The sequence below is a fragment of the Serinus canaria genome, chromosome 9, assembly GCF_022539315.1.
Source record: "Serinus canaria isolate serCan28SL12 chromosome 9, serCan2020, whole genome shotgun sequence".
NCBI lineage: Eukaryota > Metazoa > Chordata > Aves > Passeriformes > Fringillidae > Serinus > Serinus canaria.
The window spans coordinates 24,937,167-24,954,808 of record NC_066323.1 but is presented as its reverse complement, the minus strand read 5'-3'; the positions used below and the strand labels follow the sequence as shown (position 1 = coordinate 24,954,808).

The 17,642-nt window shown below is 40.3% G+C and overlaps 1 protein-coding gene across 2 annotated transcripts in view; it reads right to left on the bottom strand.

Annotated features, from left to right (window-relative positions):
• Positions 1-6,205: 6,205 nt before the first annotated feature.
• CLSTN2 (calsyntenin 2) overlaps positions 6,206-17,642 on the bottom strand; it is a 348,080-nt gene continuing 336,643 nt past the window's right edge. For both annotated transcript variants that reach the window (XM_050978010.1, XM_050978011.1), the window contains exon 17: positions 6,206-17,078. In XM_050978010.1, the coding sequence (XP_050833967.1) occupies positions 16,869-17,078 (210 nt within the window). In that variant the 3' untranslated portion in view covers positions 6,206-16,868. The remainder of the gene's footprint in view (positions 17,079-17,642) is intronic.

Below are 17,642 nucleotides of genomic sequence, written 5' to 3'. Positions count from 1 at the left end.
CTGAGAGCTCTTCCAAATATTTCATCTACAGAGAGATTAATTATTTGGTTCTTGCTGGAGCTGCTAATAGTCTAACTAATTTAGATGGTGATTCCTTCTGTCATAGATATCTGCTTGAAGGGGTGAGACAGAAAAGTACTGCAGTTAAATGTAGAAAGATCTCAGATACAGGAATGGATGTAAAATGAGGAAGCACAACCAATCCTCTCCATAAACTAAATCAACCATCTCTTCAACACAAAAACACCTTGCTCGCTGGAAAGATATTACTAAGCTTGAGTCATTACTTTGGAACTTGTAACATCTCATTCCTGCCTATCTTATGTGAAGATACAAGCTTTACAAAAAAATCCACAGCTTCTGCTCTCTTTCTTGACCACTGCAATGAAAGACAGCAAGAGCAGACAGAATTCTTCCTTTTCCTTTGAAAAAGCTGCTGGCAGAGCTAGAAAGGGCTAAAATAAAGCCTTGCTTACAAAGTTTTACTAATGTCAGAGACACAGCCGAACCCTTTCACTAAGTGCTAAATTTCTAAAGGTTTTGCCTTTATTTCTGTGTGAACTCTGTTTTAAGGATGATGTTTGCAATAATATGCTAAATAATTTTTTCCTCCCTTTATCTATGATTATGTTTAGGGAGGTTATAATTTTTATTTTTTTTAGTTTAGACTAGAAAGACATTTTGAACCCTTTAATTTAAAACACAGGAAAAACAACTCCCTGTTTTTCATCACTCCAAGGTCTCTAGTGATTTTGTGACAGACATGACTCTGTCAATATCTCTGTAATGCCATTAACTCTACAGCACATGGCATCTGACATTGTCTTGGGAAATTTGGTCTTGGGACACAGCTGTGGTCTTGGGTGGTCTTGGGAGACAGCTGTGTGTTAATTTTATTTTACCGAAATTTTTTACACAGATTTATTTTTCTCTCTTAGCCCCTGCATCAATTTTTTTCATTCATATATGTTTGTGAATATTTTTTTGGTAGTGTTTTCATCTGAGCAGGCATTTCTGATTGAGAAGTTAGTGGGATTTGCAGAAGTCACACTGAAAAATTCAGTCTCTCAGGAGCTTCCCTGCCGAAAGGCACACTTTGATTCCCTTGGTGAGCTTTCCTCAAAGCCCTTTCATGCAGAAGCAGCCAGGGAAATGTAAAAACTGCCTGTGGTCTTATTGACTAGTCTGTCCCATTTTTGCTGAGAAACATCAGACTGTAACTTCTAACTTGGGGAGAGTGAGAGAAGAGATGAGGGCTCTGAGGGAGAGCTGCTGATGTGGTCAGGGCACAGTGCTGAAGCCAGAAGGAAATATTTGGTCAGCCAGTGTGGCTGCTAAAGGCAACTACCCTCACAGGCTCCAATCTCTACTGCCAGGCTACAGTCACTGCATTTGTTGGAGTCAAACTGGAATAACTGTAAATCAGAATTTTTAGACCACTAAGCCATTTGCTGGGTCCTGTATGCTGCAGAAAAAACTTTATCACATAAGAAAGGCAAATAGGAATCTGTTGTTGCTGAATCTGTTCCTGTTTGTCTTTGCATCTCATATATGAAATCAATAGATCAACTACAACTTTTTAAAACATAGATATCTATGAGCATTTGTCTATATGTGCCTGTATGTGATCCATCAATATATCATAGAATGGTTTGGGTTGGAAGCCACCTTAGAGACTAGCTTGTTCCACCCCTACACCTTCCACTATCCCAGGGTGCTCCAAGCCCCGTCCAGCCTAGGACACTTCCAGGGATCCAGGGGCAGCCACAGCTTCTGTGGGCACGGCCTCCCCACTCTCACAGGAAAGGTTTTTTTTCTCAATGTCTAATCTAAACCTAGTCTCTCAGTTTGAAGCCATATGGCAGGGAAGAACTAAATCCTGCTTTCTCTTTCTGTAATATCTTTCCTTGCACTTGTTTTGGCACTAGCACCAGCTGCTCATTTCTTTTTTTCAGTGTGGTAGAAGACTGATTAAAGATTGTCATAGTATAAGCAATATATTGTGAATAAGCAAATAAATGAAAAAGCCATTTGTATCAGTAAAGCTTTAATTTTCAGTTTTTTATTCCTAGTGTATCTTGTGTGTAACTAAGAAAAAATCCTGTCAGTTTTGTGCATCTGTGTTACAAGGCTTTCAGTGACTGGGGAAGGTGTAGCAGTGTTTGACTACTTGAGACATATTTTTAAATAGACTAAGCCACCATGATATATTTATTTATTGTAGGTTCTCTAAATTCAGGAAGAAAGATCCCAGAGGTTATTAGAAAACCTGAAAATGTAACAGCAGTTTGGAATTATGAATAGAATGAAATTATAAATATAAATTATTTTTATTAATAAAATAATAGGTAAAAATTGTTGTCTTTTCTGCAACAAGAAACAATTCTTTGCAGAAGGTTGTGGAAAAGATGCCCTAGCTCATATTTCTGATTTTTCAGGAGCTCTTCAAGAAGTCTCTAAATTAAATATATTATCACATTATGACTTAATTTTTCGCCAAAATAGTTTTCTTCTATATATTTATGAATCATCACAAAAGGAGAAAAAATACAGGGTGGGAAACTTTAGACTCTTTCCCTAAAAAGCCTGGAACTTGTTTCTTTGAATCACTGCAATTTAATTGTAAGTCATTAGGTTTAAACTCAGGAGTTGTAAAACACTCATCCTAAATTCTGAATAGGTTCTAAAGACTATTTGAATTGCTAGAAAGAAAGTCCACTGTCCAAGCCTGCAGTGACTTGCATGTCTTCTCAGGTCATTGCATATTAGATGTATATTTTCTATTAAGAGAGAGTGCCAGGACTTAGTGGTTACTGTGGTGGGGACTAATGTGAGATACAACTTTCTTTCCTTTGTCTTTTATTTTGTTAATTAATGACACACAAAAAGTAAAAACCTAGATTGCACTGGGGGACGGGAGGGGAGAGGGGAGGGGAGGGGAGGGGAGAGGGAGGGGAGAGGGGAGAGGAGGGGAGAGGGAGAGGCAGTCAGGAATTACCCTCCAAGGAGGGAAGCAAAATTAAATTTAGGAACTTTTTTTCCTAAAAAAAGACTGATGATGGGCCCAGCCTTGCTGAGAGCACACTCAGCACAGCTACTCTTAACTAATATTTCAGACCCTGAGGAAGTTTTATTATTAAAAAGTGAAAGTGGCTGTATTTAATCCCAAATTTTATGCCACAGGGAATTGCTAAGTCTGCCTGTCATCGTTTGAGCCTGGCGCAATGCCAGTGCCCCCCTGAGAATACCTCTTTCCCTGGTATCTACTGTGAGATGTGATCAGAGACAGAGCAGAGCAGGCTCCAACTTAAGATTGAAAGAAAAAAAGAACTTTATTAACCTAAAACTACAAAGAAAAACACACAGAACACACAGAACACAGGATGAAAACCTTCCAAATTTCTTCCTCCTCCCCCCACTAAATTTCCAATTCCATTACCACCCTTTAGATAATCAATTCTCAGTTCCTCGAGAAGAGAGGAGTCCCTCTTGCACCGCAGACTTCTCCAGGAAACAGTCGAAACTTCTCGTGTTTCCCTGTCACATGTGGCACCGCCTGGAGAACATTTTGCCATCGTGACCTCTTCCTTCCATGTCCAGTGCTCTCACCACTGCACATGGACCAGAGCTGCTTCTAGGGTTTTTCCCTTTAAGAATGCTTTGTCCAGTTCCAAAAAGAGCACAGTCTCTCTCCTTTTGGGACACCTGTCCCCCCCAAATTTCACCCCCTGGAGCTGAGGGGTCTCTTGAACAGAGATCATCTTCCTCTTCCTCTTCTTCGAAGACGGAGGGCACCACCACCACCCTCCTCACCCGTCGTCTCTGTTCACACACTTTCACATCACCGCACTCCCCTGGCTCTGAGCCATTGCCTCCCCCTAGAATGCAGTCTCTGTGTCACAGGAACTCAAGGGTTCTGCCATGGCTATCCAAGAAAAGTCCAGCCAAAGGCCACTCCATCATCTCCTCCCACTTAGAATTCCTCTCAACTTCTCTCAATCTCATCAACTCCAGGAGAAATCAGCATTTGCAAGGTTTCCATCATCCCAAGAAGGGTTAAAAGTCCCAGGCTCTGCCAGTTTGGTTCATGAACTCCCACGCCTGGCTGCCCTGCTGGGCACCCCCCTCTTCTCCTTCACACCAGCCACGCTATCACAGGCACGGGCTCTGGCTCTCTCCCTCTCTCCGTGGGGGGGAATGGGGGATGGCTGCCCAAAGCCCTTGCAGTGCAGTGCTTCTCCACCCTTCGGCCCAGGCCTGGCCTACCTCCCTCCGGCCGCATGGCTCCTCTCCTCCCCTGCCCAGCTCGGAGCTGGGCAGGGAGGGTCTGCTCTCTTCCAAACCGGAACCCAAAAGGAAGTTCCCCTGGAAGTTCACAGCATCACAATAAACTTCATTTCCTCTCAAACCACGACACTGCAACACTCTCTGGATGTGAAATGCTAGAAAGAAAGTGCACTGTCTGGATGAGAGATGTCACTCTCTGGATGTGACATTTGAAATGTCACTCTGGGGATGTCAAGTCCTTGTGACTTCTGTTTGGAATCTGTGAACTCTAACACCTCTCTGTATCTACAATGACACAGGACTGGGCTCATTTTCTCTGCATAGGATATACATTTTCCCTGACGTTCCCAAACTCCAGCCAGCCATGGGATTCTGCCACTGAAATAGAGCTGTGAAGGCTCATGTTGTCTCCAGGACTTGCTGTGCTCAGCCTGGTGCAGCAGGGGTTGGAGGCAGAGATTTGGATGCTCAGGTTTGGCTTTTGCTTGTCGCTGAGACTGGTGAAATGGGAGCTGCGCCTGTTATGAACAAGAAAAGGGTTACCCATTTTTTTTTCCAAAAGTAGAATTACAAGTTTAACCAGTTCTGTCGAGGAGTGCTTTTGTTAGCTGCTTGTCGAATCACCTGTTGAGTATCAGGTCGTTAGCCATCTATGGTTGAGAATTCACTCTATTGTATCAGTATCACCCTGCTTGTGGCCAGGTGGGAGGACGGGAGGATGGCATCCCCCCAGATGGTGGAGGGGACGGAACCAGGAGTTGATATGCAGATGAGTTTAAAGCCAAAATGCAATAGGGCAAGCCCCCATTCCAAACTCAATTAATAAACCCCTAAACCACTGAGCCAATATGGAATTCAGAGATCAAAGTGGTCTCTGGACATCAGGGGTGAGGTGAGAAGCCAGCAGAGACTCTGAAAACAGTAATGGCCCCTCACCACAACTTAAAAAAATGTTGGTTAGAGACAGGACCCGAGACTGCCAACTCAAAACCGGGATCCTGGGGGTGTATACCCCTGCCTGCTCTCGTGAGGCTGGACCCCCAGCTCTGTCCCCTGGTGGACAAAGCTGCATTTGCCTCCTTCTCCGCGTCACTCCAGGGAGCTGCTACGGCGAACCCGCGGATCCGTCAGGCCTCCCAGCCTTGAGCTGATCACTTTTAATAAAGGCATCAAAAAGGGAGAAATATCTCCTGCCCTGTTTATTTCAGCGCCCTTCTGAAAATTGGAAGGGACTGAATTGCATCTTAGACCATATTTAACTATGTGTGGTAAAGAAATGTGCATGGCGAGTTTGTGATGTGCAGATGAGACCTGAGGTAATCAGTGGAACATCTTGGAAAAGAATGAGATGGAGCCTGAGGAGCTGACAAGGAGGGGAGCTCCAGACAGAGCAAAAGGCAAAGAGAAGTCAGGCACATTCCTGTGTGTGATGAGATCACATACATCACTTACATGCACTAATGCAATTCATAGGCTGCTCACCCAGAATTAGGTTTTTCCCCTTGTACTGTTTCACATTTTATGTGTGTAATATGCGGTATATTCATCCTTCTTGTTAATATTTTATCATCTTTTATCACACCAAAATGAAAGGGGAAAATAGATGGCTATTAAATATAAATACCAGCAGCTCTTCAAAAAGTTCCCTTTCTCTTGCTTCCCTTTCTCAGCAGCAGGATGAAAAGCTGTGTAGATGCTCTAAAACTGGACTGAGTCTTTTGACAAGTGTCATTTTCCTCCTTAGGAATTAGCAAGAGAGATGGCACATGTGGGCCAGATATTTAACCTTTGCCACCTGAGGTGTGTTAGTGTTTAAGGGTTATGTTTCAGGAAATGAGAACATCCCAATAATCAGTGAAATAAAGATCAGAAAATATTACCTTTTATGTGAAATTCTAAAATTATATTTATTGGCCAATTCACAGAAAGTGCTGTAGTGACCACAAAAGTGACTGTCTTTGTACATGTATGGATGTACAGAACAAATTTTAAAATAACAGATCTATTTCAAATATGCATATAATCAATCCTGTGGAAAACATATGGGCAGTAACAATATTGAATTCATAAATGACTGTGCAAATTGACACGGCTTTTATGAAATACACCACTATGCCATGGAGGAGCTTTTGTACAACTTCTTACTCTATGTAAAGGTAGGGTTTGTGTACTATACTGTCTGTCAAAATTTACTGTACATTTTCATTAAGAAAGGGTTGGGTTTTCTTTTTTTTTTAACAGCTGATTATTCCATATTAAAAAATCATTTCATATTAATCTTTTCAATTGCATATACTCATTTAATTCATTGTACTGCATAAATTGTTTAGATTCATGCTTTCAAAAATGCTTTTAACACCTGCAACAAGACATTTCAAGATATGGTTTATGGTTATTTCACATCAACAAGAAGATATTTCATGTAAGGGCATTTTTCCTGGGCTGAACAGTCTGTTGGTTTGAGACACATTTACAGAGTACAACCATTGTATGTACAACCATACAGCATATATTTATTTAATCCCTTCTCTGGTATAGTTTTATTATCCATAGAAGTGGCCACAACTACACAGAATTTGGACAGCTAGGAAGCAATCCCAAGCTACAAAATACATACAATTCCAACTGCAGTTATTGCTCCTCAACAAGAACCAATGCACTAACATGGAAGTAATCTGGGAAATAATGAACTGTGTGGGAAAATTGTAAATTTTTGCAGGCAGATGAAATACCATTTTTACTGTCAAGAGATGATGAAATATGAAATAGAATTGTCCCAGCCAATAAGAGCACAGCTGTTACATTCAACATGATAATTTTTCAGCTCTTCAAAATCCTACAGTCTCAGTAACTTTTAAATGTTTAATAACTATATAGTTAAATCTAACTAGAACAACCCGTTTCACCAAACTGCAGCAATATTCAGGGTGCATGTCTGATTCCTGCCCTGTTGCTCATCACAAGTCATGTTTTACAGCTTGTTGCTCAGGAATTCCTCTCCTTTGTGTTGCAACCTGACCTTCCAAGGCTCATTCATCTCCCCTCCTGTCCATCAGACTTTGGGTACTCCTCATGCCATGGCTTGTTTGGGGAAAGTGGGCAGAGCAGTGACAGCAAACAGCCAAGGAAGTAATTGTTTACTCATGTGACCTAAACCCACTCCTGGCAATTCATTTCCTACAATATGGTTTGCACAACTTACACTCACTAGGGATAGAGATGTGCTGAGGGAAGCTGAGAGCTCCCTAAAGTCATCCCTGGAACCCTCAGTGTTCCTGCTCTCCCCTTTACACCAATCCTTGCAGACAGCCCCAATGAAGAAGAAATCAAATTCTATTTTCCTTAGGTCTTAAGTGATGCAGTGGCTCTTAAGACACAAGGATTTCAGTTCTGGTTCGGAGTTCAGGTACAGGAGGCAGGAGGAGATGAAGGAAACACATCAATGAAAAGACCCAAGCTGCCTTTGTACATCCTCCCTGTTTGCCAGTGTGCTTCTGAGCCAGTGAACACAGGTTTGCTTGGGACATGCTTGAAAACAAACCACATGGTCATCATGCCAGCCACAGACCAGAAATGGATCACAAATTTGCAATCACAAATTTGGCAGTAATCAGAAGAGTTGGTGCAATTCTATTTCTTTGCAGCAGTTAGTGCCTATCTAGAAATCTTGAGCATTTGTTTTAGAAAGTAGGTGCATTCTCTTGACATTTGAGGAAAAGCAGTATTATCTGTCTTAAGTGAAAGTACTGGTCAACAGCTGCTGTTTAGTGTAGGGACACTTAAAAACATGGACCCATGAATGACAATGTCTGTTTTCCCATTAATGACAGCAACCTAAGTTTTAACAAATGATACTTTGTATTATTGTTTGATTGGCTACAGCGTTTTTTGGTTGGCTTTGTTATATCATACCCATGTGAAAGACATTGCCAAATTCATATAATATGATAACTTATCCATGGATTACAGAAAAGATTTTTTTAAAAATCTAGTTTCAATTTAATTTATTGTTTAAACTTTAAAACTTATGCAGTGACACCAGCAACACAGATCATCTTAACAGAGTGAACTGACCGTGACTCATTTAAGGAAATACTAGGGGATTTAGTTTGTGCATTAAAGATATTTCATGAAAAAGTAAGAAATACAGAACTGAAGGAATGAATTGGGATGAGGAGGGATTCACAGCTTCTCTAGTAAATTACCAAAGGCAATGAACTTGATAACTATCTAAAAATATTCAAAGGATATAAATCATAGTTAGAGGAACTATTTAGAGAGGTGCAAAAGGGTATAACTAGGACTAATGAGAAAAAAATTACAAAAGGATTATTTGAATTAATTTTCAGGAAAAGCTTTCTAATGGTGAATTCTAATAGACTCTAGAACAATCTCCCAGGGGAAGCAGTAGAAGCCCCAGGCTTAGAAACATTTAAGTAGGTTGAAGCACCCCCACCTCTAACACTAAAAAATATATTCTAGGAAATAATTCTGCACTGTTAGCATAATACTCTACTTGCACTACTTTTTCCTTTTGTCTACTAATCTTTATTTCTAGGATTTGATAAGTCTACTATAAACTTCGAAACACACTGAAGTTGATATGAAACGGTTTTCAGGAAGCCCACCCACAGCATGTATTACCCTGCAAAGCAATAATCCACTCTGGTGTGTATCTTCCCATCCCTGTCATGGTGACCTTTTGAACAAAATTGCCTGTTAACCACAATCAAAAATTTACTCAACTGGTGGTGCAGTATTTGGAACAGAATACATACAAAAACCCCATCTCTTTTTTCAGATGTACCTCACACTTTTACATCAGTTTGTGGAGTGGCCAAAAATACATGTGCCAGTAGTTGATTCTGAGAATGAAGGCAATAACCTCTGCTCTCAGGGATGGTTGTTATCCTTATAAAGTTTTCTAATATGTATATTTTCAAAAATCAGAATTCCTAACGGTATGGCCGTTAGGAGATTGGATCTCTATGAAGAGTTTACTTGAGGGCCTTTTCGATATGGAATATAGTCTGCCTTGGGTGTTGCCAGCTCCTCATCGACCCATGGAGTATGTTTGTTGTAGAAAATTTCTAAAACTAATCAACAACTTTCTGTGGGCAAAAGCTCCATTTCTTTCCTCAAATAAACTGTGTGGTAACTGTACCCTCAGACTCGAGTTATAGCAGACAGAATGTTTGCCCCAGCCCCCTGGGCTGGCCCTGGCTCTGCATTTTCCTACTTAATGCACAGACAGTGTAGCACCACCTCTCATGGCCCTGCTCCCTTCCTAGCGCTGCTGGAGGTGCTGTAACTGGAATTCAAGAAGGCAACTTCAGCATCAACCAGGCTAAACCCCTGCAAGTTCTCTTTCATCACCATAGCCATCACCTCCCCATGGGCACCATTCTGTGATTTTCTTGTACACACACACGTGTGTTTCGCATCTGTGTCTGGTCATCCCGGAACCCTTTGACATCCTACATTCATTCTCTTTCCTGCTCATCGTGACAGTGTCAGTTCTGGCAAGTAAATGCAAAATGTTTCTATTTTCTTACTATTTGACACTGATGCTTTTATGTCTCTCTTTTCTGCAAGATCAAATTTCAACTTTTTTCACATCACTGTAAACCTTAACTCTGTTATTCATGCAGTATTCACTTCTACTTTCCTGTTCACTCTTCCTTAAATAATAATTTGACTTTCTAATGGAACTGACTGCAGTTCATCCATTCCACATTCTAAAGAGCATGCCCAGTTAAAACAACTGTCCACCTTCTCCTCTACTGCACATTAAGCAGTTTGTAGACAAAGATTTAATGCCAATTTCAGTACTGGTTTGAAATGTCATTGTAGTCAAAGACTCAGGGTTGTCTGATCAATTCTTTCATACCTGTTTATATATTTAGGGGAGGCAGGAGTAGAAAAAAAAGACATTGTAATTTTAATAACTTTTTGCTTCCCCCCCGCCTTAGTATATCCTGAAACCTTGAACCAAAAATAGTTTTATGGGTTAGTACACCAAAGGGCACCTGAAAAGTGGGAAGTTTATACTCAGATGGGAAGTGAAATGCCTCTGAAACCCCAAAACTGTATCCAGATTTATACAAAAGGAATAGGTAGGGCTGCAGAAAAGCATTTTACTCCCATGAAATTTTCTGAGTGTCTGAAGTACAAGGATGGAATACCATTGTAAAATCTTTGTTCCCTATTTGAGACAGCTTCTCTTTGCATTTGGCAAGCTTTGTGCACCTTGCCCAGGGAAAGCTGAACTCTTTTATTGTACAATGTACTTAACTGGGAAAAAAATTTCTGCTGCTTCTTTGTTCTCAGCACAGACATAAATAGTGACAATACATGGGCATGGAGCTTCAACAGCTGATGAATGCACAATTTCCCCATGAGCTAGTACTGAAAATAAGAATGAGGGCTTCTCCTGAACTTCGTTTCACACATTTGCAGTGCTTCACACTGCTGAGTGTGTTTCTTTATAGGCAGTAACTAATGAAGCACCAGTCCAGAGCTCTCTGCTGTAACCATTTTTTCTTTCCCTCCACATGTGTTTGGAGTGCTCCATCATGGAGGGCTGAGAGCAGAGCTGCAGGAGAATTACTGAATTATGTCTCACCACCAGGCTCTTTGACAGAGCTGTTCCAAAGGATGCTAGCAGCACTGTTTCTGTTGCCAGCAGAGACAAGGAAACCATAACGAGCAAACTGCTGGCAATACCTACTCCAAAGGCAGCAAAATGCCTCTAGGGAAAAGGATACCTGCTCTGGTGCCTGCCTTTTCATCACCAGAAATAAGGTTATGAACATACAAAACTTCCTGGGTTCATTTTATTCTGCAACATTTCAAAAATGAGGGCTAAAGTTATTTATTACTGTAAAGCCCTATCTTAGAGGCTTATGAAATTAAAGCCCTTGCTCCCCTTTCAGTTTGTGCACTGTTTGGGTTTGTGTATTTTTAATTTATGACCATGTCTTTTTCAGAGAAAACCAAAACCAAAAAGAACATACCAGGCTTGAACCTTGCTAATCCTACAAAGGTGATGAATTTATAAACAATTTATGAACAATTTATGATTTTATGAATTTATGAACAATTATAATTATGAGATATCACTGGAGCAAGTCTCCTAATATATTTAGCAGAAATGTTTCTTGAGATTGGATGTGTTAAGAGAGCATGAATTTTGTTCTGCTGTAGCTTTAGTGGTTATCTCCATTCTTTGTATCTTTATTCTCCATGCTAACAGAAATGAAGTTGGATTCCAGGAGAGTCCAGCAAACAGAAGTCTGATCATTGGATACACAATCTGAGACATGCAACTTTACGGAACCTGATCTATTTCAGTTTACATCACTTCTCCCACATTGCTTGTTAGGCCTTTCTTTATTTAAAAAAACCCCATTTGACCCCAATGTACAAAGACTGTACAGGACCGCAGCTTTTGGATACTGTAGAAAATATTACAATGTGTAATGGTGTGGTGCATGGGAGTGTGGGTTTCTTTGGGAACACCAAGGTCTGAAAGGGATGGGCTGGCTGCTGTTGCCATGGCTGTTTGCAGTGGCACTGGAATGCTGTGAGCTCTGCAGGTTCTGGGGGCAGCGAGGCCCTGCAGGAGCAAGGCCTGGCAGCTTCCTCTGCTGTGCTGAGAGGGAAAACCTAATGCCATTGGTGATGCTGGAGCATGAGGGAGATTATATAGAACAGGATTATGTACAACCAACAGGAATTAATTTAGCGACTTAGAAGGTAATTTGATTTCTTCAGCAATCTTTTTGATATTTATGTTTTGTCATTTGGGTTTTTTTCTCCTATCTCCTTAGATTTACTCACTTGGTGTAGAACTACTTTAAGCAGTTGCTTAAAGGCAGAAAGAAATTCTTAAGGCAGAAACTGATAAAACCAGATATCCCCCCTGAGACTGAGGATATCCTAGTTTTGAGATACTTATTGTGATCAGCATGTGTGAATTAAGGCAATGGGAAGCCTTAGAGGAGACGTACTCAGTTTTGTTTCCTCTCTCGCTATCAGTATCCTTATGTTTTTGCAGACATCCTTAATTTTGGTATTATAATTTCTAATCCATGATACTGGGAACAGCTCCATCCCACCAGACCTTTACCTGCTGTCACCCCAGTAAAGTCTTTCCTGGTGCTGTTCTGTGGAGAGCTGTGTGTGCTGGCACCAAAACTTTGAGAAGAGGAAGTGTTGGGTCCCAGTGCACTAGGAGCCCTACCAGGGAGGCAAGAAAAGCTGCCTCTGAGGTTACAGCTGGGGAAAGGGACAGCTGAGACAAAAATTATTTAATATTTATATTTTATCAAAGCTCAAAAGGCTTTGCCAGAGTGAAGTAAGGGCTGCTACTGCTACTGCTACTGGGCTACCCTCTGCCCATGCTTCACCTAGGGTACTGACTTCCCATGGCATTATTTTCAGTTTAGGGTCAGGCAGGGACAGCTCCTGCAATGGAGACAGTGGATTTCAATCACAAAAGGAAATTCAGAACTCTCTGATCCTTTCTGAGCCTTACTTTGTTCCAGAATGGAGTAAGGAACTCAGCAAGCTCAGCACCACCACATACCAGACAGAAAAGTAAACTGCTCCCTGCCATTAGGATCTGGTGAGGTAAAAAGCAGTCCCACCACCACTGCAAGTATTACCTGTTGGAATGAAAAAATAGCAACCGTTTATTTTAATTAGTATTAAAGATGTCACAAACCCTACCTCTTTTTCTAGATGTGTCAGCCAGTGCAGTAAATATTGATATAAATCTGAACTGTGCATATTAAGGTTTACTTACAAAGATAAAACACCTATGGAGGGGGTAGAAATTAAAGAGAAATGGGAGCTATTAATCACAAATAGCCACTTAGGGAGTTATATTAATTCTGATAACATCTTCAATTTGCATTTGTAGGTTTTACAGCCTTTCCCAGCCTCCAAAAATTTAAGGGACCATTGATGTGATGTCATTTTAGACCTCTGTTGTCACATCTGGATTCCTGATGTCATGGATTGTGGATACCTCTTCAGAATTGCTTTCTTTGGATACACTTGTTTATTGCTAGTGTAGATAAAGCTACCTCACCACAAGACAGACCCTGAGGGGCTGCAGTGAGTCCTTGGAAGAGAACAGAGCTGGGAAAGGGTTGGAGCACCAGGCTGATGAGGAGCAGCTGAGGGAGCTGGGGGTTCCCTGAGAGGAGTCTGCAGCCAGCTGGGGTTGGTTTCTCCTCTCAAATAACAACTGATAGGACAAGGGCAAACAGCCTTGAAGTGTGCTGGGGAGGTTTAGAACCGAAGATTGGTGAAAATATCCTCATTGAAAGGATGGTCAGGTATTGGAAGAGGCAGTCCAAGGCAGTGCACAGTCACCATCCCTGGGGGAATTCCAAGACATGTGAATCGGGAACCTGGGGATGTGTTAGGAGTGGGCTTGGCAGTGCTCAATGATCTTATAGGTCTTTGCAACCTGAATGGTTTAACAATTCTAAACACTTTTTTTTCAGGGAGAAAAGGAGACAACTTTGGCTTTTGATTAAGAGCAAAAAACCCCCACATGTGCGTCGTTATGTATATATGTGGGTATATGTTCTGGTTGGTTTTTAAGCAAGTAGGTTACATAAAAAAAATAATTTCTGGAGGGGAGGCAATATTGTTAGAATTGCTTTAGAAAAATTGGTATTTCTCTGATTTTCTAGTAGTAGTTTTGCTCAGGAAACCACTGCTTTGAGTGCTATACAAATATTCCAGGGCCCATTTTGTGAAGAAGTACCTCATTCTCACTGCCATTCTGTGAAAAGAATGTTTCTATTTATTTGAATGAAAAATGCTGCATAATGCACTCCAATGAGTAATCTAAAATAAGTACAGTGATACATTTGAGTTTGCTGAGTATCTTACTGCAAACCAAGTTTTAGTGATAACACACATGCCTGTATGACTTTGCTTAGGTTTAAAAATGTAGATTTATTTACAGTAGAGAAAATACTTTGTTTCCTTTTTGTGTAACGTACGAGTACAACCTGAAAAGATCTGCTTCCAGTAGCAAAAAGATAAGTCTATTAGATGGAGAAACACACTGATGAATTCACAAACATATAAAAGAATTAAAGGCTGTCAATAAGGTTGTAAATTGCTGTTTTCAAGTTGCCCTAATGTTTGCTATGATAACAGCAACAACAACAACAACAATAATAGTATTAATGAGGAATAAGAGAAACTTTAAAATACTTTAAGTCCAGTTTTAAATCTGAAATTGACTTTTAAATATCTACATTTAATTTTGAATTTTTTTTTCTGAGCAGTAAGATTTGCTGATATGTGCTGATAACAAGCATCATGAAGAGCCTGCTTCATGTCATTAAAAAAATTAAAATTGGGAAATTATCTAGGATACTAGGATGGTAGGGTCTGATCTAACAACATTTTGTTCAAGATAATCAGAAATATTAATATTAATTTTGTGTTAAACAGAAATTGTGGACATTTTTACAGTTGTTATTCCTGCAGATAAGATGTACTTATGTTGCCTTGATTTTGCAAATATTCTTCTAAGTTTAATATGTCTGAGAGAATAAAGTGAAACAGGATTCATAACAAAAGAAAACTGCTGTATTGCCAGTCTTAACAACCATGTGATAACGTGATTGCTGGCACAACAAATAAACGCATGAATATCTCTAATTTTAAAATTATTATAGATTTTTCTTTCATTTACTTTCTAGATATTCAATTAAAGGGCCTAGTTGCTGTCAGTATTTCCTTTTATGCAGAAACTGGAATTACAAGAACCCCCAAGCACCCTATATATTCCCTATATCCCACGACATTCAGAAGCTGGTAATAATTCAGTATTGAGGGAGGTGGGTACCCTCAAGATTGCTCCAAGTACCCTTTGCAACATCAGCCACCAGGGTGCTCAGGAAGGTTCTGTTGTGGCAAGACTGGGAGAGTGGAGAAGAGGAAGCAGCTCATTTCAAACAGCAGATTAAAAAAGCAAAAATCAAAGATGAAATTGCAAAGAAAACAAAGCACTCAGGAAAATAACCCAGACAAGCCATTAAGCAGCATTCACTTCCATGCCATTTTGTTTCTGTGCATTGGAGCAGCTACCCCAGCAAGTGCTGCAGCATGTGGTAAGCAGAGCAGTTGAAAGGTACTTAAGGAAAAGGGGACCAAAAACACACCACACAGACTAATCAACACATTGTATATGTAGCTCTGCTTTTTCTTTTTCTTTGTTTTTTTTTTTCTTTTTAAACAGTGTTTAAGAAAAATATGCTGTGTTACCATAACAAACTAAAATACTCTCTCAGCCTCTTAAGATTTTAGGGGTTTTTTTTCAACTATTTTGGTTCCAAGTAGGTTTATTTTTCCTTGTCTACTTTATAAAACTTTCTCTCAACATTAATGGCTTCAGGCAGAAGAAATAAGAGAGAATTATGAGCACAGAAGAGGGCTCACAATGTTTTTCCTTTCTCTTGTGCACTACAGGCAGGCAGGGGTACAGAAGAAATAGAGCATCATGTCTTTATAGAATAAGCAGCCAGGAATTCTGGCTGGCATTCACTAGGCAAAAGGGAACGTTTTCCTCATCTAAAATAATTGTTTAAATCCCAGCTATACATAGCTATGGAATAATGGGGTCACTTATTTTCTACTAGTTCAGTAAGATGCTGCAGCAAGCTAATGGTTCCACGAGACAGACAGTTTAATGCATTGATTTGCTGCAAATTGCTCAATCCTTAACTAATGAGCAGCTCTACAGATTTTCAGTGAATCAATCCCATTAGAATTTACAGTTTGCATGAGACCATATTACTCAATCTGTGGACAGAGACTGGGGGGTTTTTTGATAACCATCAGCAGCCCTTTCTTGTTGCTGTTTTTCTTAAACTCGTTTTTAATTTCTATTGATAGATTGGATAAAAATTCCTCTCTTGAGGGTCTGACAGCATGCCTGAAAAAATACACCATCCACGTCTACATAAGCACACATGCATCCCCTGTCAAGTCCTAGATATTCCCTTGCAGAAGACAGTTAACATCCAAAAGGCAGGACAAGATGACAGATGGAATTTAGCCCCTGTAGCACTAATTTAGCCCCTGTAGCCCCTGCCTCTATGTGAAGGTGGATTATGATTTTTTACACCTGTAAAAATGTGAAATTATATGGCAATGGGTATTTGGACCCACAGAAGTTATTCTACATAACAAGCTGAAATCTCTCCTGTGTGAAAAAAGTAGCAAAGGCAAAAACTTGGATGGATTGAGTGACAGGACTTTTGTCACACATCTGCAGGGTAGAACAGGAAATTGAGAACTACACTCGCTAACAGATCAAGTTCTGGATTACTTTATCACTGAGTGTGCCAGGAGGTTTGGACCACCTTTTCTCCAGGCTTTTTAAGAAAAGGGTCAGTTCTATTGTTATCAATTACTACAACAAGATCATTTTAGGCAAAACAGTTATAGGCAAGCAGAAGTTCAAATCCTGTCAATGAATTCATAGGCTCCGAAAAAACATTGTATTGGTTTTTACAAAAGAGCTGTGGGCGAAGGGCTGTTTGTTAGTAAGGGAGAGTTGAATCATCCCACTCCAACTGCTCTTGCCTAGTGGCATTCTGTTTGTCTTCCCACTGGACAATCACTTCTTCCTCCTCTTCCTCCTCTTCCTCCTCTTCACTATCATCTGATTCAGCACTGGTTGTGTCTTCCTCTTCATCGTCTATGTCTTCTTCCCCACTCTCCTCTTCTGTCGGGTGTGGCTTTTCATATTTCTACAATACATTTAAAGAAATGAGATAGTAGCAGAAAGGTGCCTTCTTGACAGCCAGAGCTGTCTCAAATGAGCATTTAGAAATGCTAACATGCTGGGAAAATCTGCTTTCCATCATTATGTGATTATTAAGCATCAAATTCATACAAGTTGGTAGCAAACATCCAAAAACTACTGCAAGAAGAATGGAATGTCAATAAGCAATCTCTTTGTTAGCCACACTACCAAAAATTTAACCTTTCACATCATCTTCTTTAAACTGCTGATGATTTCCCCTCCTTTTAGTGTATAAATGCTTGCATGAAAAAGTTAAAACCAAATCTAACTATATCATCTTAGGTACCTACAAACAGACATGGATGGAGTGGAAGTGATGTTGTACCTGAGAGTTGTTCACCATCTTCTTTAGTAATTAGACAACAAATCTGAAGTTCTCAATTATATCTGATCAAGGTGTGCAGAGCTGAGAACTGGACTGGGGTCTTGAGTGTACACACACACAGCTGAACAACTGCACCCTGAAAGATGCTCAAACCCACTGCCAGACCAGACAGTGGCTCCTGAC